Source organism: Octodon degus, unplaced genomic scaffold (genome assembly GCF_000260255.1).
Source record: "Octodon degus isolate 3935 unplaced genomic scaffold, OctDeg1.0 scaffold00128, whole genome shotgun sequence".
Lineage (NCBI taxonomy): Eukaryota > Metazoa > Chordata > Mammalia > Rodentia > Octodontidae > Octodon > Octodon degus.
The window spans coordinates 8,122,466-8,141,924 of NW_004524704.1; the positions used below are offsets into that span (position 1 = coordinate 8,122,466).

The window sequence follows — 19,459 nt, forward strand, 5'->3', positions numbered from 1 at the left end:
AATTTCATAACTAATAAATATATGGACTTGTTAGCTTTAAATTGTTTAAACTGTTTCGTGGAATTGTTAGAAGCTGTTTTAGAAGATTAAAAATCAGGAGAATGATAGCATGAACATTTTGAAAATATTTTTAAAACACAAATTTATTTAAGACTTCCAGTATTTTGATATGTGGATCCAGTATAAAAACTTGTAGTCTCCCAAGTGAGGGTCAGTGTTTCTCATAAAAGCTTGGGAAAGTCGGAGCTGAAACATAATGCAAGAAATGATGCATTTGTTATCATTAGGAGACAATCTAACTGGAAATTCATTGTCATTGAGAGACACATTAACGTGATGAATGTTTCCTCCACACGTAACAATAACTTGTGTCTGAGCTAGAACACAGAGGCCACACACAAAGTCCTAATCATTGCACTGCAAACTCAGGGGACACAGGTGCTGTTCCTTTTTTTTTTTTTTTTTTTTAATAATAAAGTTGTTTACTGCACCACACTGTGATGTATCATTTATCTATTTATTTAAGGGTTATGAAATGGACCAATACTGGTCGAAAGGTACAAATTTCAGTCATACAAGATAAATCAGTATGGAGATCTAGCATGTCAACAATACTGTGGTACATGTTTTACCTTTTGCTACAAGAATAGATGTTAGGCGAAATGTTCTTAATGCAAAAGGAAAAAGAAAGAAAGCACAGAACACAAAACAAGATTATTACAAAACCAATAAAGGTGGTGGGGAAAAAACTTTCAGAGGTGACAAATAGGTTTTTGGACATTTATTGTAATGGTGATTCCATGGGTGTACAGCTATCTCCAAACACACCAAGTTGTAGACACTAAAGAACTATAGCCTTTTGCATGTTAATCATACTGAAAGTGCAGGGACCCACATGCTGTGCTGGCCCCGCCCCTGGTGCTCTGACCAGGCGTGGTGGTGCATGCCTATAATCCCAGTGCTGGGGAGGCTGAAAGCAGGAGGATCTCTATGAGTCCAAGCTGCATAGTGAGACCCTGTACCAAAATATATTTTAAAAAAAAAAGTAAAGACCTATAATCATACTTCAGTAAGAATGTGCTAAATAAAAATGGGTTAAATTATCTTTTTGCTTTGACTCTAACTTGCAATACCTTATCTTTCACCTTTAATATCCAGACTTAAGATCCATGAAAAGACAATTATTCCTTGACACGGGGTGGGACTCATCTCCAGCAGTTTCTGCGGCTGATGTTGTTGTGACAGCCTTAAGAACCTCCTTGAGCCCTAGCATTCTGTTGACACAAGCGGCCACATCGTCACCGCTTACCAGCTGAGTGACCTTGGGCACCCCCCCTGCGCTCCACTCTGTACACTGAGGTGGTTTTAAAGGTCATAGAAGAAGTTTAATGTCTCCTTTAGCATACTGCATTATAATTTTTCATCTTCCATGAAAGCCTGCCTACAGTGGATATTATTTTCAATTACAGTATTTTAGGAACTATATGAATCTTTCTTAGACTCAGTGAAAATAAAAGGAATAGTAGAAGCAGGGTTATTTATCAGTACACTAACATATTACTACTGATTAGTAGCTAGTATTGAATTCATTTTTGGGGTCCCCTTAAGGCTTTGGGAAATTAGGCTCCAAAATGTTGACTTCTCCGATTTAAAAAGTTATAAATACAAAAAATTTAAAAAATAAAAAGTTACAAATATATGAAAATGATTAGAAGGATGGAAAGATTTGTCCTCATCTTTTAATTTCTTAGGGCTTTCCTGTATTTTTAGAAATCAAAGCACAACTTTTAGAAGAAGTTTTAGGATCACAACAAATTGAACAGATAGCACAGTTTTCTCCCCTGCAAATGAACATGTAAGACCCTCTACTATCAGTATCACTTCAGTGTGTTATATGTTTTAAAACTGATGAAACAACTTTGACAAATCATGGTCCACATCCATGGCTTCCAATTATGATTCACTCCATGTGCTATACATTCTGTGAGTTTGGACAAATTGATACATACCAGTATTATATCATAGTTTCCATGCACTAAAACTTTAGGTTCCACCTACTTAGCCTTTCCTTACCCCCTACCATGGCAAGCACTGAATTATTTTTGGACATCTCTATAGTTTAACCTTTTCTAGAATGTCACTGTAGTTGAAATCAGGAAACAGGTAGCCTTTTGAATGCTGCAACATTGTGCCTTGCCAAGACAACCAATGAGAGTTCTTGCTGGTCTACATACTTTTGTTGTCAGTAATTTGGAAGAAGGGGCAGGATTATTTCCACGGGAGACTGTATTTTAGGAATGACAGAGTCTTAATTGCCAGTGATCAAGTGTGGGGCCCATACAGATTGAAACAGAATCGTGCTCGGCCCAGTTCTTTGTTTCACTTTTGCTTATATACTTCCCCGGTTGCCAGGGCAACTGCAATAGAATGCTGTGCCTACTGTGTAAGGTTTGGTGGGCTGTCACCAGAACAGGTTAAGGCTGGGGCGTGGGAATTTACGGCAACGTATAGTCTGACTCTTACTTTCTTCAATTAGCTGTGCTTCTTCCCTTATCTCACTCATGGCTGTGAAGTTTTAGCAAGGCTAGGGAAGGAGTGAAGGATTGGGAGGCAATTTAGGGAGAGTTATACAGAGGTGACTTAGCCCAGATGCCCTCCTGTCACTAAAAACTTCCAGACATGGTCACACTCAGTTGGTTCTGCCTCATGTTTTCCTATTTCGAAGGTGATTTGGATACTAAACTAAAGCTTCTCTGGCTTAGGATGAGATTAGCCCCTCAAGGGCTGCCATCCCCTACATGAATTTTAACTATTTTCATATGCAGGTTGGAATATCTTACTGTTTTGGTTTACAGTTACTTAGCTACGTGTGGTAGTGGGCAGCTTTTCCAATGCTTATTTGTCCTCTGCATATCATCTTCAGGGAGATTTTTTTTCTTTTCTTTTTTTTTTTTTTTTTTTTTTTACTTTTTTCTATTGCGTTTTTCATTTTCCTGGTGAGTTTTTAAGAGTTCTTTGCATCTTGCAGATAGAGGTCCTTTATCAAATTTATCTTTTGCAAATGTTTTCTCCCAATTTGTGGCTTAATTTCGCCTGTACTGTTCAAAATACATAAAAGCAATATTTTCTTGCTGTTAGGGTGCAAACAAGTTATCAAAATGTGTCCAGGGTTGTAGAGGATGGTAACAACTTTGAATGCACCTGAGCAAGTCAATGCATGAGCACACCCTGCCCGCACTTCAGGGCACCTCTGCAGCCTGCAAACCTCAGGAAAGAGACTTCTGACCAACCCCGCAGGTGTCTGTACACAGCATCTCCAGGTTCAGCTAGCATTTCACCGGGCATGAACAGAGTCCGGGCGTGAAGCCATTGTTATGCTGTGTAGACAGAAAGGCTTGCAAAAGTTAAAGACTGCAGAATCAGATTTGGTGACATTGTAATCTTAAGTAAGTCACCAAGTAAAAGCTACTGTGTCTATCAGCTCACTGAGAACACACTGGCACATTACAACCTGCAGGTCAGATTCTATTACAGGGGACTTGGAGGGACTGTCCCAGTTACATGGGGCTATGTGATCTGAATGAGACTTAAGATCAGAGAGCGCCAGGGTTGGGGGAAATGCAATGATCTGGTGGAATGGTGTCTGCTCTGCAATCTCAGGTCATTTTAGCTTGGGATCAGGTTGCCCATCGCCTCCTCCAAAGCGTCTTCTATTTATGACATTTCCCAAACATCCTATTTTTCTAGAGGCTGAAAAATACCTAGTCAGCCTGGCAACTACCTGGGCCCCTCCTATCCACACCATCTTTAAATTCCCCCAGGGCTCTACCTTGCTGGTATCTGACACTTCTGTTCAGAAAAACCTCCTGAATTTCAGGCTTCTCACTGCCTGCCTCATCTCCGTGTTCAGACCACTTGTGGATCGCAGCATCTGCCTGGAATTGCTATAGGATTTGGCTTGGTTTAGAATCCTGGTCCCCCTAATCATCAAATTGGCCCCCTCTTTGGAACTTTGTCCTACATCCTGTATATATGTACCTCTTTTTTTCTGCCTAGTATGCTTTCATGGTAGCTCTAGGCGGCCCCAAATTCTGGTTTAGGTAGTGGATTAATTTAAATGAATAAATTAATTCAACACAAAATTAAAATTATGAACCGAAGGAGCAGTTGTCAGGGCTGAGACCAGGCTACCTGGGGGCACCACTCCCCCTCGCAAATAGTGCTCAGAGCAGAGGTGGGCAGTCACGGTTGAGATGTTTCCCCTGTAGACGGCATGATAGTGTACGGCAGTATGCATGTCGCAGATACGGAGGGCAAACACTCCTCCTGCGTGTCTGTTTCCTGGCCCGGGCTTCTCCTGCTTCCTGGGCCAAGCAAGCAGCAGCTAGGGAGGCAGCGCTGCACTGCGGGCACACGCGGATGGCAGGCCCGAGGGCGGAAGACTGACACAGACACAGGGCGGGCTCAGATGCGAGGTGGGTCAGGTCACCAGCTGTTGGTCCTGTCCCCAGTCATTTGAGGAAAATGCTTCACTGTATTTGAAAGCCCTGACCCTTAAATCCCAGAGAAGTGATGTTGTTTTCAGAATACCTGATGCTTCTGAAATGTCTGCGCGTGACCTTTGGGTCATAAAACTGCACTCAAACCCATGCGGTGGAAGGTAATATTCATTGAGTGCTGTGAAAACCATGAATATTCATGAGATCCCTCATCATGGTGATTAATCCCCTTAAAGCTATAAATGTCTGAACTCCTTTATGGACAATTGAGCTCGAGAGAGGTTTATTTTATGTTGTCTCTATGAGAAATTAATTTGACATGATAGTTAGCACCTGTATTGACTTTTTATAAAGTCTGTTTATCAGAATTAGAAATTGAGTCTACCACATAAGAACCTCTAGGCGAATAGGTCAGATCAACTCCCTGAGCTATCTGACTTCTCGAGTAAGATGCACACACATGTACACACCCTCACAGTGATTGCCCTGGTATAGACCCAGCCAAAGGGCGCATTCAGAGACCAGGGGACACCCAGAGGGACAACATGGGCTTCAGAAGACTCAACTTATCTCTAAGCATCTTGGTGATGTATTCACTGGCAAATTCCTCTAACCCCCAAGTTTTGCAAGGCAGGAGTTGTGGAACCTCTCTCCCTGATATCCTGGGATGAGTAAGGATTGCATAGCTACCAGGTGCTTTGAAAATATGAGGAATAGAAGCCTATGCGTGTTTATGTATATCTTTCATCTAAGTATAAAACTTGCCATTTAACTTCTTCATCTTCACACAGAACTTTGATTTGGTATTGAACTTTAAATAATGAATGTATTCCAGTAGGCCTTCAATTTAAGAAACAAATTGTACTTCATTTAAGACAATGAGAGATTTGAAGAATAAGATGTGGTTTTTGCTTCTTGTTTCCTTCTAGGCCAACCGAGCAGTAAGTACTATTGGATTGGTGACAGCTGTTGTTAGTACCTTCTCATTCCTGGGCTTGTTTCCAAAAAAACAAAGAACAAAATTCCATTAACAATTTATCGAAGATATTGGAGCTGAAGCAAGTTGCAAGGAGGAAAAAAAAAGAAAACCTGAAATGAATTCTTATTTTCAACACATCATTATTGTTCCACATTCTAGTGATGGATGGCGTGCTCTTTAATAAATTGCTTACTGATATTATCTTATTGAGCCAAGGAAATTTTTTCCCCTACTTACATAGTTTTTATGTGGCAGCTTGAACAAAAAAAAAAAAAAAAAAAAAAAAAAAAAAAAAAAACAGTAGTCCTTTCAATGAGCCAGTGAACAATCTTAACAAAATCACATCACATTTTATCTTCTACTATAAATATTGTTTTCCTTCTCCGTAAGGGTGGTTACTTTGCCAGAGGAGTGGAGAACCATTTATATATGATTTTGAAAGGAATGTTAAGAGCTCTGAATTGTTAAGAGTTGACATCTAAATTCATATTCTTTTTCTTGTCAAAAAAGAAACTGAAGTAAAGCATTTGATTAGATAGCTTGAAGATCTCTGAATTACAGACCCTGTGAGGGATACCCCTTCTTCCTGTACCTGCATAGATACAGGATGGCAGGGGAAGGAGAGAGGGACTTTGTGCTCCAGTTTTGTGGATTCAATGATTTCCCTGGATCTACCTCCTGGTCCAGAGTCGCTAAGAGCCTGTGAATGACATGGGCTATTATTTCCAGAGTACCGTTTTTTCCCTTTAGATTTTGAAGTATTTCTGAGTTTGACCTTTTAACCTTGCCAAGAGATCATTAAATGTTGGTTGACAGTGTATATTCAGATAATAATGTCCCATCCCACTTTTTCAGCCTTATGCTACAGCAGGGAATGCCATACTTTTATACTTGCATTTTACTGGTTATGTGTTAAAATAAATGATTTTTAGCACCATTTCAGTGGTGTTCTTGTTGGAAGCAGGTAAGGAAAAGCAGGGCTCGGTTCTTTTTACACCAAGATTATATGAGACACTGTGACGTTGCCCCTGGACCACACTGCTGGCCCGTGACACCCTTCTTGTTCCATTAACAAATGCATGGCGTGAAATAAAGGACACATTCCAGTAAACCTGGTGGCAGAGTGTGGTAGGAGAACGAGAGTAAGGTCAATAAACAGAAGAATCAGGGAAAGCCTCAGACCTATTCCACGGATTTCAATTTTACCCAGGGCCTGCGATACTCTACAAGCTACTTGCAGGGTTACACATAATATAACAGAAGGGGTTGTGTACTGCAGTCCCAGCTAACAGAGATCCTATCTCTCTCCCCTCCTTTTCTCTAAGTCAACTTTCCCTTTCCTTAGGACACCATCTCTGGATAATCCCCAGATTTACTTTTCTTTCACTGGTCTTCTAGGAAAGAATGAGTGTCTCCTACCAGGTACTAAGATTCAAAATTCCCTGTTTGTTTTTATTCTAAATTCAGACCCTCACTGGTCCCTTTATACACAGTTTCCAAGTGATAGCCAACAAATAGCAGTTTGCTAGCACCATTAACTTGGGGTAGAATCAACTGCAGCTTAATGTCTTACCTTTCTCCAGGTGTACTTTTATTAGAAATGGTTTACTATTAATACATTAGTTGGTGTGTTTGCTTTTCAATAAATTGGCCCTACAGTGGGCAAATCTTAATCTTAACCAAGCGAACTGGCTAGAACAGTGATAACACTGGCCAATGTGAGACTTGGGCAGAATTAGGAACCAGAGGGCCCCAACCTGTAAGAGAATTCTGGATGCTCCCACTCCAGAAGATAGTGACAGATGTGCAGCAGAGTGTCACAAATGTATAACCTCCACAATCTGTTGAAAATCTGTTAAATTAGAAAAATTAAATATATTATTCTAAGAAAATCTTGTAACTTTAAATGTTCACAGGAAATGTTTCCTCTTAAGTTCACAGTGAGGAAGGAGATAACAGCAGATAGAATGTATTTGTCAAGGATGACCCTTTCTGTAGTCTTTATTTGAGGCCAAAAACCAAACACCAAGACTCGCCAAGGAGAGATCTGCAAGATTTATTGGCTGGCAGATGGCATCCAACATGGAGTTCGGAATGCTGACCCCAAGTGGTGCTACAACTATAGATTAATTTATAGAGTCAGGGTTCCGGGTGGTAGGGGAGGCAAGAACTTTCCTGATTTAGTTTGGAATATGTCAGTGCATTGGAAGTTTGCATGATAGGGTAGGGGACTGGCAGCTTTTTTCATTGTGTCCTATGAGCTGGAATGTCCTGCCACATGGGAACTGGTAGAGGGGGTATTGCTTAGGTCGGCTGAAGTGCATCTTAGTCCAGGATGTCTTTCCTAACCCAAGAGGGCTGTGCTTTAGCACATAACATTTAATACGTGTAAAAGATGATTTGAAGACTTCAAAATGAGATAGGGTGCAAAGCTTTCTAGTAGCATGGAATTGGCATGCCATAGAGACAAACATTATGGGTCCTTCCCTTAGCTTGCTTTTAAAAGATGAACAATATTTAGTTTTAGCCTGTTTTTAGAGTTAGACGATTTCCATATATCAATAACAAGAGGTAAGTTTAAAAAGCCATACCTTTGAATGTGAAAAGCACATTTCAACAGTTTATTTCATTGTCTTTGTGAATTACTCTGGATTTCTTGTCCACTGGACCCAAAACAGTGTGCTCGGGGGATGCCACCCTTTGGTGTGGTTCATAAATCATTTAGCTGTGCCCATGCCAGGCTCCTCTGCAACTTACACAAACCTCTCTCCTTCTCCCCTTCTACACAACTCTGGCTCATAATAGAGGTAATATTCAACTTTCTGAAGCAAACATTAGTTCTTGTTTCTATGCTAGAACCCAATCACAGCTGGAAAAGGGAGGAGCTTAATGGCCTTATAAAAGATACGAGCATAAATGTTCTTCACAAATGTGTGTAAAAGTTAAGGAAACAGGTGGCTTTTGCTATATTGGTAAACGTTCAAAGACTATTTCCTTGATTTTCCTTTTTTTCCACCAATGTTCACACCTCTGATTTCATCACCATGACAGTTATGCATTCTATACAATATAATATGAAGTTTATTAAAAATGGTGATCCAAGAGATGCAAATTTTCTTTTGACAGTAAAAGATAGAATCAAACAGATAAATTCAAAGTCCTCTGCTGTAAGGTTCACTAGGCTGAGACGTGTTTTTGGATGCTCAGAAGGAAAAAGAAGAGGTAAGGATACGCTGGTCTCACCTCTCCGCAGTGCTCTCATTTGGAGGCAAGAAGATACTGCTGCTCCACCTGTGCAACACCAGTTCTGACTATAGCCTTGCCCCAAAATTCTGTTCTGTGGTCTGGTCTCCCGAACTGAGTCCTTCTTTTGGGATCTGTTCAGGGCTTTCATAGCCTCTGTTGATGTAGACTCCATTGTTGCTTTCACCTGAATACACCGTCCTGTTTGTGGGAGGCCAGGAAGCATCTTCTGCCAGCTTCCTTTGCCATTTCCTGTAGGAACTTGTAGAGTACAATCCAAATGCTTTCTTGATCAAGAGCCACAGTTCTCGGTTTTGAAGGATGGCATCCTGGAAAATCAGATGGAAAGCCATCAGACCCTCCTGTAGGTCCCCCTGCAGCCAGGGAGCTTAGAGGAGCCGGTGTCCCCAGGATCCCTCTGCGATGTGCTCATTGCTACAGATGCTGTTGCTGCCATGCTCCTCCCTGGTGTCTCTTAAATCTTCCCTTAAGAAGCCAGAGATTGTGTCTGATAGCAAAAATCTGCCCAATGCTTCCAGCTTCCATCTCTACAGAATTCCTAGCTGAATCCTGGCAAGTGATTTACTTAGGATGTTTTACCCGGCAGACTGAAATGTTAGCAATGATGCACTCAATGGAAAGAAAAGGAAAAAAAATACAGATCTGCTACTCACCACCTGCCACATACAGGATGTCAAATAGATGTTTCTCGAATAAATGGAGGGATGCTAGCAAACAAATGTTTCTTTTTTTCCCATTTTTGAGTCTCTCTTTGTGCTCACATGTTTATGTAATTCTCACACATTTATAATAATAGAATCTGTCCAATTTTGTGTTTCACTTTTGTTTCTATTAGACTTTCTGCAGTACACCATTTTTACATACCTATGATATTTTTCAAAGTTTTGTTGTAGTAAGAACACAGTTACAGTCTTTGTGATAATCATATTAAAGACTAAAGAGCATTTTTTACATTACTGTATGTTTCAATTTCTTTTTCTCTTTTGCTTATTATTATAATTTTTTTGATACCAGGGATCAAACTCAGGACCTTTCACTTGCCAGGCAGTCACTTACGGAGCTGAGGTATCTTCCTGGCCCTAATGTGTTATTTCAACACAGTGATTATGCTGAGTATTTTCCTTTGCCACTATTTATAATATTATGATGAATATCCTCCTTCTCTATGGGTATTTTTTCCTTGTATCCTTTGGGTTATTTTCTGTAAATACAGTCTCAAAATGGAATTCCTGAATTAAAGAATATAATACAATTTGTGTGTATTGCATATGAGATATTTTAGATTTATGTTGAAGTTGTATCGGCACCTTTTCCCTATGGACTTACATGAGTCTTTGATTTTTTTAAACTCCTTTCCTTTAAAATGGAGCACCCGAACCTTTCAGTGACTGGGTGAAACCATTCATTGGCTCTGAGTAGAATTGCAGTGACACACTGCAGATGCAAGGTAGGAATTGGGGCATGAGCAGCGGCCGCTTTTCTCCTAATTGGGGAGGCTTCTGAGAACTGCCTGTCACTCTGAAAAGTAATCTCTTAGTTGCAAAGTCACCTGGTGTCACCTCTCCTAGACTACTTAAAACTTTAGAGAAGTACAATATAATGTCTTCATGGAAGTCAAAACTAGAGCGAAGCTGAGCTTTTGCTTTCTGTGCAGAAGATAACATGAACATTTTAAAACAGGCTTCAAAATTTTTATCCATCTCCAGGTAATTTCCCCTCAAAAGAACACGCAGTTTTAAAAAATATTTAATAAGTAACATTTGAGAGGAACCAAAACAGTTGCTCTAAAAAGTGAACATATGTTGAGAATGAGAATTTTTTTGGTTGATCTCCCCAGAAAAACAATAAGATCTATCCAGAAATCACTTACCTCTACAAAGAAGGCCACGCAGAACTGGATGAGGGATGCCACCAGAATTGAAGCTCTCCATGATATAATGGTTGGGATGAACTGTTGAGGAAGAAATGCCACCGTTACACTTTGCGAAACTGCCACTGGGGAACAGGCACATCATGATTATTTTATTTAATTTATATATTTGCAATAAGTCTCTCAGTCAGGGCATGGGCCTTACTTTTTCCACTTAACAGATGAGAGAGCTAAAGGTCAGGGCCTTGCCCAGGTCCTGAGTCAAAACCAATAAATACGTGGCAGAGCCACGTGCCCGAATGAGAATGGATCCTGCTGGCCTGTGCTCCCTCCACGACCCAGCAGTGTTTGTGGAGAGAGTGTCCTAGAGGGAACATGAGGCCGAGGGCACCTGGCAGCTTAGGTTTTTCCATTCGTTTTGTCCTTTAGGCATAGGAGGGGTTTAAGATCAACCCATTCACCCACTGATTTTATTGCCTCTGCTTCTCCCAAAACAGTCAACTCGGAATTCATTATACTTTTCAGAAAAATTGAGATACGGGTGAAATCCAAAGGGGAAAGAAATACATGCTTGTTTTCCCAAACAGTAATTATATATGTTTTGATCAGATGTTCCTGGTCCCAAGACTAATGGCTTTAGAAAAGTCTAACTCCCTCTTTAAAGAAGAAAGAGCCCGTATACATTGGTCACCAAATGCCCTTATTCCCAAGAGGTAGGAGCCACAGCTGTCCACGCTGCACTCATACTGGAAGGGCAGTTACCTGGCCGCATTTCCTGCCCCACACAGTAATCTGTGTGAGTGACTGCCGTGGGACGCAGCTCCCTCGATGTCTGCAACCACGGACCCCTCGGCAGCGTCCCAGTGCTCCACTCCAGCCTATCCTATTACTGCTACCCTACTCTGGCTTGTTTTGAATTCATATTAGATTATTTTTCCCCAAGTGGAAAGAACCTTTTTTAGTGTTGTAAAATACAGCACCCTAGATGGAAGGTTGTCGGGAGAAGGTAGAGCAGATCACAGTGGAAAACCCAGTATTCTAAGATGCCACTGCTGCCCCCAGGCTGGACGCAGCCTTTGGCTTCCTGGCATCCTCTACCTTCACACTTGTCTCACCCCTCGCTCCCGAACCTCCTGAGAGCAATGGCCACACTGTACTCGTGATGTCTGGCAAATGAATGAAGATTTGAGTTTTCATTTCCAAGCTGCCTATAGCTCCGGGGGCTCTCTGCCCTCACACAGAGCCTTCCTGTCATCCCCTAATTGATCCATCTGAAACACCTTTCTAAAGAGCCCGCAAGCATCTCCTGTGGTCCGCAGCACAAAGTGCAAACTTCTGGCTGCCTTGGTCTGCCTGTGCCTTCCTCTGCTCTTCGTCCCTGGTGCCCACAGTCTCCATCCCACTACCTCAGTTTCACGGAATCTTCTAGGCCCTCTGGGAGGCAGCCCTGCCTCTGGGTTTTAATCCTCCCACGTACACTCTTTACATTGGGAAGACAAAGACGTTCTCTTGTCCCATCTCTGCTCTTGACCTGCCAAGGTTGCACTCGGCCTGCAGCAGCTCCACCTCCTACCCTGCAAAATCCTGCCCAAGCTTTTGGACCCTGCACAAGGCATGTCCCCTCCCCGAAGCCCCTATGCAGCCACAGTCCCTAATGACAGCATCTGCCCAGGTTCTTCCTAGTGCTAGCTTTACACCGTCATCAAGAACAGATAGCTTCAAGTGGCCATGGCATGGTCTCTCTGCCCTACAACTCATCTTCACAGCAGAAGTACAGCTTGAAGCCCAGGAGCAGAGCCTTCCCTTCCTTTTATATCTCTTGCAATACTGGGTACAAGAATGGGACCCATAGCTTCTCCATGAATTTAATTTTAATCCTATATACCCTGGATTAAATGATGTTCACTGACTTAAAATTCCACGTACTCAAAGTCTTACAAAACATGATTGGCCTATGAGTCTACTTTCTCTTTCCTCGACAGCTACATTGTTAAAGGACTTCTCCTCTATTGTTTAAAATATTAACCTTGGATAACTATTGTATTCATGCATTAACTTTACGGTATTAGTATAACATGTCAACCTGAAGTATCTAAGCAGAGTATTTAAGGTATTAAAGGATAAATGCACCTAAATAATAATAGTAATACCATAAAGACATGTGTAAGACTCATAAATGTCATTTGCCTTTCTAGGTAATAGAAGTATATTTAGAGGTCAGATATAATGCTAAGTGAAATAAATCAGACACAGACGGTTAATTGCCACATGGTAATTAATCCTATAATACTCTCATACGAGAGGCCCAAAATACAAAATAGGTTAAAGAACAGAATGAAAGTGAGGTGGTAGGAAGCAGGAAGGTAGATTGTGGAGGCAGGAAATAGGTCTGGGGAAATTGGGAAAGAGGAAGGGAAGGAATGGAAGTAAGTAGGATCAAGGTGTGACATGTACAGTATGTGTACCGGTTTCCCAAGGTGAATGAGATTATTATGTATCACAAACACATGCTGATAAAAAGGGCTAAAAAAATAAATCTTTACAAACATTTAGTTGACAAATATAGATTTAGCGATAATTGAGCAAAAATATTTAGTGATCAGAGATATAGTGGTATCAATCAACTTGCAAATTATAATGGAAATCTGATCTACAGCACATCAAAGCATAGCAGAGGTACAAATAAATAACACTTACCTCCATCCCTTGGTATATATCTTGAAAGTCAGAAAACAGAATGAAAATCGTAAGGCCCAAGGCAGATACCAACAGAAATGAAAATGTATCTGAAGAAACATCAAATATTATTTTTAGAAGCTAAGAGACTGTTTCATATAATTTGGCACACACTGCAGAATCAATTATCTTTGTTGGGCAAATATTGGCTATAACTTCAAATGTTTTAATGTATCTTCATATGTTTTAAAATATGTTCTAATGCTTATAAAATGAAGGTGACATCTTAAAATCTTTCCTTACAAGGCTGACTATAGAAGTCTGTTCAAGAAACGTCTGGTAGTAATTCCATAAGGCAGTTCTCCCCCTGAGGACTCCAGGAGCTGGGACCTCCTGTGAAGACCAGAAAGGTCTCAATGCCTTATCACCACCTATCTAGCATCTTGTGCCTGCATGGGATGGTCAGTTCCCTGTGTCTTGCTCATTGTTGTCAGGAGAATGAAGTCCAAGCATCCATGATGGACCAACCAGCACTCCATCCTCTGGTTCTTCCTAAACTCTTCTCTCGCTGTTCTTGCTTTGTGCAACAGAAGCATTCAACCCCCACATCATCATTCCTGCAGACCCCGTGCCCCAGCTTCTGTACCTGCGCTCTCTGGGCACCCTGAGGAAACAGTTTTCCTTTCCATTTTTTTCCCCTACTGAATGACCTGGTCCGAACAGTCACTTTCTTTTCAAGGACTCTCTCGTCCATCTTTGCAAAGCTTAATTTATATGGTATGCAACACAGTCATTTTGAGTTGTTTTGATTTTTTTTGTCTATCGTCTAAGCTGTTCCCACTTGAAAATGGCTTTGTGTTTGGGTCTCAGGGACTCTGACTTGAAATAATAAATGAGACTCTGCTTTTGCAGGGCTCCTTCCTTTCATACTGGCCCCACCACTGTGCCCCAGTCACTCTCTTATCCTTCCAAGTCCTCCCACTCTTCTGTCGGAGCTTTTAGCACAGCATTTTGTAAATGGTGCATTAGAAATATTTTTGATAAGACTTTCACCTTCAGGCCAAAACACTGGAATTCAATCATCGTGACAGTGATGTGGATGATTCTTACAATCCTCATAAGTTAGAAAGTAAAACAGTTGACCGCCAGGTTTTCTCTGATACTTTTTCAACTTTTATTCCAGGGTCAGTACTCTACCAGTGCTTTCTCTACCCAACTTTACATCTGTACCAGCCAGAAATCAAAGGCCTCTGCAGCAGGCCCTCGTGTCTGAAGCCCTGAGAGGTTTGTTTCTGCCTTGGGCACCTGGCCTGTCCTCGGAGGGCATCCAGGCCTTATTCTGAACAGAGCTTGGTGCAGCGCCCATCAGAGGAGTGAACCCATGGCCAGGTGTGCCCGGATCAGACGTAGGTGGGAAGGAGAGACACGGGAACTTCAGCTCCTAAAACAAAGCACTCTGAGCAGCAGGGCACAAAGAAAATCCCACTGGATGGCTATGTGGCTTTTTCATTTACATCATTATTTGAGGGTCCCAAGGGCCCAGAAGCTGGGGAGAAGAGGATGCCTCAAAAGTGCATCCACTAAAGCTCTGGCCCTCAATGGGCTGGGCTGAGTGCGCCGGGGCTGAGAGCTCTGTGCACCGCTGTCCCGAGGCCAGGGGCCTGTGAAGCTGGCTTCCTTCTTTATGTCAGTATGGTTGAAAGTGCAGTGGAGAATTGAACTGGACGTGGCCCCTCCCTGGGCAGACCCTGCCCACAGGGAGTCCAGGAAGAATGCACTCTCTTGATGCCGTGGCCTTGGGAAGACTTGAGCGAGCCCTTAGGGCCCTTTGCCAAACACGGAAAGGGTAGTGATCATTTACACTCACTTCAGTAAAAGTAAAGCTAAATCTGTGTCTTTTCTATATCTTCTCACCAAAAAGTCGAGCTTCTCTCGAAGACTAATAAGAAGGATGAAGATTTCCTTCTGCTATTTCAAAACAAAATGGCTTGTGTACTGTACCTTAGAAGTTCTAAAAGGTTTTGGCTTCTGATTCTGTGAGCATATGAATTGTTTGGTAACGCTTGGGAACATCTGTGTGGAAACCTTTCCTCACTTATGACTGTAAGATATGTTTAGTGCAAGCATTTAGTTTTCTTTCTGCCTCTGAGTCCCTATGATTTCACTACTCTAATCCTCTCGGTGTATATGAGAGTGCTTCCCAGCACCCATTGAAGTGCTGGCTAGTGACGATGCTCTCTTTGAAAGGCACATCTTCAATTTAAGATAGGGACTAAGGGGCCAGGGAGATAACTCAGGAGAATAAGTGTTTGCCTGGCAAGCATAGGGATCCTGAGTTCAATCCCCGGTACCGCAAAATAAATAAATAAATAAATAATAAGGACTAAGATTTTTCACTTGAAAATATAACTTTTTAAAAATTAAAAAATTTTAAATAAAATCAAATAACTAAATCAAAATCTCAATTGGTTTCATCTATAAGCAAGGGTAATTTCAAACATATCATCATTTAGGAAAATGGTGAGAAATTCAGGAAAGGAAAAACTAAGACAACTAAGTCTCCCCTAAGAAAACTAGAGCAAAACTTAACTCACCTTCAAGTCTTTCAAAAAAAAAAAAAAAACACCACCACCAAAATAATTAAGCAAGAACAAAGAGAATTTGAATAATATAATTGCTGAAACTGACTTAATGAAAAACATGTACATCTTTAACTTAGAAATAGGACTCTACTTTTCTAAGTCTAGGATTTTTTTGTTTGTGTTTTTTATTTGTTTTTGAGACAGGGTCACACTATGTAGTTTAGGGTGGTCTTGAACTCACTATGTGGCCCACACTTCAAATGTGTGGTGATCCTCCTGCCTCAGCCTCCCAAGTGCTGGGATTGCAGGTGTGTACCACTATGCCTGACTAGTCTATGACTTCATTACAAAATTTAGGGTTCAGAACAGTTGCCGTGCACCTGGCACACTGTTGCACACCTGTAATCCCAACACTTGGAAGACAGAGGCAGGAGGATCACTGTCGGTTCAAGGACAGCCTGGGTTGTATAGTGAGATCTTGTCTCAAACAAACAAAAAGAGAATTGATGCCTTGAGTTAAAAAAAAAAAAAAAAAAACAAAGCAGAAATTTCAGAGGCCAGATAATAGTGGCTAAATTTAAATGAGCAATCTCTCCCAATATACAAGTAAAGAAAATTTAAAATCTGTTGAGTCAAAAAGAAACTCAAATGTGTACTTGTGAGCTAGTAAGAACAGCAGTTCCCCACAATGTTTGGTTTTTTCCTTGTGTCCTTGCTACCTGACCCACTTCCCTACTGGATCAACATCAGCCAACTGGCTAGACTTGTAGTAGTATTGGTTGATATAGTTTGACCTAAGTTGCAGCCACCTCATGATTTTGCTCCGTCAAACATTCTTGGAGAAGTGGTCTCCCTGGAGACCTGCTTTCTGGACCTCTCCTGTCTCTCAGGAGCTATCTGTCAATATATCTTTCCTACCATTAACCTCCGTTGTTCCCTGGAATTCATTCTTCATTTTCAGAGGACACGAACTGGGTGCATCTGTCACCTAGGAGGACGGGAGCTACATTTCTCCTATGTCAATGTGGAGTGTTCTTTTTTTTTTATTTTTTTTTTATTTTATTTTATTTTTTTTTGGCTGGCTCAGGCTGCCTTAAGGGCTGGTCTAGTGTGGCATGTGGAGGTGGAGCTGGGGATTGAACCGCAGTCCCCTGCGCCTGACTGAGTTTGCCCAAGCAGGTGCTTTAAACAGCTGAGCTAACCCGCAAGCCCTCCCCTATGTCAATGTGATGATGCTCAGTTGGGGAATAAATGAATGAAAGAGACATTAAATACCCAACAGCCGGAATATATCTCCTGGAAAACCAGGTGGATAAACAAGTTTGACCCCTGCCCTAAACTACACAATGAATTATTTTTAAAAGCATTAAAATAAAAACTTAAAACTAATTAAACAATAATTGATTCTATTTTATAATTAGGAAAAACTTTTTGTGCATAAAGGCAAAGGAAATGAAACCATAAAGGAATAATAAGCAGCTCATATCAAAAAAGGAAAACAAGTGATCAAGTAAAAAATAGATTTAAAAATGTACACCGACAATTCACAAAAGGACAAATAACACGAATAATAATATAACAATATGAAATTTATCTTCACAGAAGATGGAAATCAAAAAAATACAAATAGAAACTGATTGAGATATCATTTTTAAAAGTCTCATCAGATTGGCAAAATTTTTATTTAATTGGTTGATTGACTGATTGCAGTAGTGGGGATCAAAACCAGGTACATTCTGCTACATGGTTATTGCCCCAGACCTTTTATTTTTATTTAAAAAAAAAAGTTTTTTGTTTATTCATTTTATTTTTGAGGCAGAGTCTTGCTAAGCTTCCTGGTGAGGTTTTTAATTTTTGATCCTCTCAAGTAGCTCAGAACAGTGGCATCTGCCCCTGCTCCTAGCATTTGGATAGTATTTTTATCTCATATGTGATATATGGTTAGAAAGCCAACCTTCTCAGAAACAACAGATAGGAATGACAGTTGGTATGAAGTTTCTGAAAGAAATTTCAACTGTGAATCAAAAGCTATAACATATTTATTTGCTTTCAGCCAATAAGTGACCTTAGCTACTCTATGGAAATCAAAGATTTTATCAAAGTGATTTATTTATTTTCGAGTAATTTTTCACACCATTGCCTATAATCCCCCAGTGCTGGCACCAACTGCGTAGTGCACAGAGTGACCAAGGCCTGTTTGCCCAACATCCCTTGTTTAAGCCTGGCATAAGCACTGATGGAACAGAGTTGACAATAAAAATAGATAATATATCCAGCATTGTTAATCAGCTATTCTTGTTGTAAAAATCGGTAGCATATGTATTATTGTATGTTACCCTGTTTCTGTCATTGTTTCTGCTTTTTTGTTCTTGCCTTTGTCTTTTACTTTTCAAAATGAAATAACAAAATTAAAAAAAGAAAAAGAACACATTAGTGGTGTGTCCCTCTACTCTCAAAATCACCACGGTCTTTGGCCACAGGACACACTCTGTGGCTTTCCTGCCTCTGCCCCTTTCTCCTTATTTGGGGAAGTTTGGCTAAACATCCTAGAAGCTGTACAATGCTAACACATGGCATTACCACTTAGCAGGCTGCCCCCCAAGGAGCTCCATTCCAGTCTGAACCTTCCTTTCTGGTGTTTTCTCAGTCCTCCCATATTCTTTACATGCCCATCACCGGAGGAGGCTTCAAAGAGTTTTTGCTTTTGCTTTGTATTTTGTTGTTGCGTGGTTTTGTCTTTACTTCACTAACGTGAAACTACTGGGGAGGTAAACAAGAATTCCTGAGCCTACATTAAAAGTGCAGGCTCTCCCACATATAGGCCCTTCGTGTACAATGGCTTTTTCGTTTTTCTTATGGGATTGAAGGTTATGCATCTCTTCTACTCTGGATAGGAGGAAACAGGCCTAGAAGGGTTAAGGTAACTTTCTCAATTCTATGAATCTACAAAGAGATTCATTTGTATTTGAATTGATCAAAAACATTTTACAAAATAGCTTGACTTAGATGTTTTTGTTTAAAATGACATTTGATGTCTCAGTAGTTCAAGACTCAGGTAACTGTTGGTTTTAATTGGTGCTTATTAGAAATAAGCAAGTTTCTGTCCCTGGGTTCTAACACTGGTTTCCAATTCCATTTGAGAATCTTACTGGAGTAATGTACTTGTTTCTTTCCTCCCTGGTGAGTTGCAAGTCCAGGGATGGTGGAGGAACAGAAAAAATATTTTAAAAGAAAAGATTAAACTTCATATACTTACAGTTTGTATAGATAGGTTTTCGAAAAGGCTTGCCCTTAGAAAAGATAAAGGCTATGGTGATACAGTTCATGGTAGTGATAGGCCACAGCGTGGTGCTCTCAAAACTTAAAACAGAGCCAGGAACCAGAGTTGCATTTCCAGTCCAGTTTCTTCCCAAACTCAGGCTGGTTGAGAAATTACTTTGGTTCGTCAGAAAGCACTCACTGCAAAAGAATTACCAGCATTTGTAAGATGTTTTATTCAACGTTTGTCCATTATGAAAAAAAATCAAATTTAGTCACTACCACAGGACTTCAGCTTCCCTCCTGTTCCAGTTGGTGATGACTAGACATA

General features: G+C 40.7%; 2 protein-coding genes across 5 annotated transcripts in view; one reads left to right on the top strand and one right to left on the bottom strand.

Moving 5' to 3' along the window:
• The window catches only part of Hrasls (HRAS like suppressor), a 25,973-nt gene extending 20,294 nt beyond the window's left edge, over positions 1–5,679 (top strand). For all 4 annotated transcript variants that reach the window (XM_023700921.1, XM_023700918.1, XM_023700920.1 and 1 more), the window contains one exon: positions 5,429–5,679. In XM_023700921.1, coding sequence (XP_023556689.1) covers positions 5,429–5,530 — 102 coding nt within the window. In that variant the 3' untranslated portion in view covers positions 5,531–5,679. The remainder of the gene's footprint in view (positions 1–5,428) is intronic.
• Positions 5,680–7,605: 1,926 nt separating this feature from the next.
• Atp13a5 (ATPase 13A5) overlaps positions 7,606–19,459 on the bottom strand; it is a gene marked incomplete at its 5' end in the record, with an annotated part of 87,742 nt that continues 75,888 nt past the window's right edge. Inside the window, 4 exons of the mRNA XM_004640930.2 lie at positions 7,606–9,050; positions 10,613–10,693; positions 13,310–13,398; positions 19,127–19,329. Of these exons, the coding sequence (XP_004640987.2) occupies positions 8,790–9,050; positions 10,613–10,693; positions 13,310–13,398; positions 19,127–19,329 (634 nt within the window). The remainder of the gene's footprint in view (positions 9,051–10,612; positions 10,694–13,309; positions 13,399–19,126; positions 19,330–19,459) is intronic.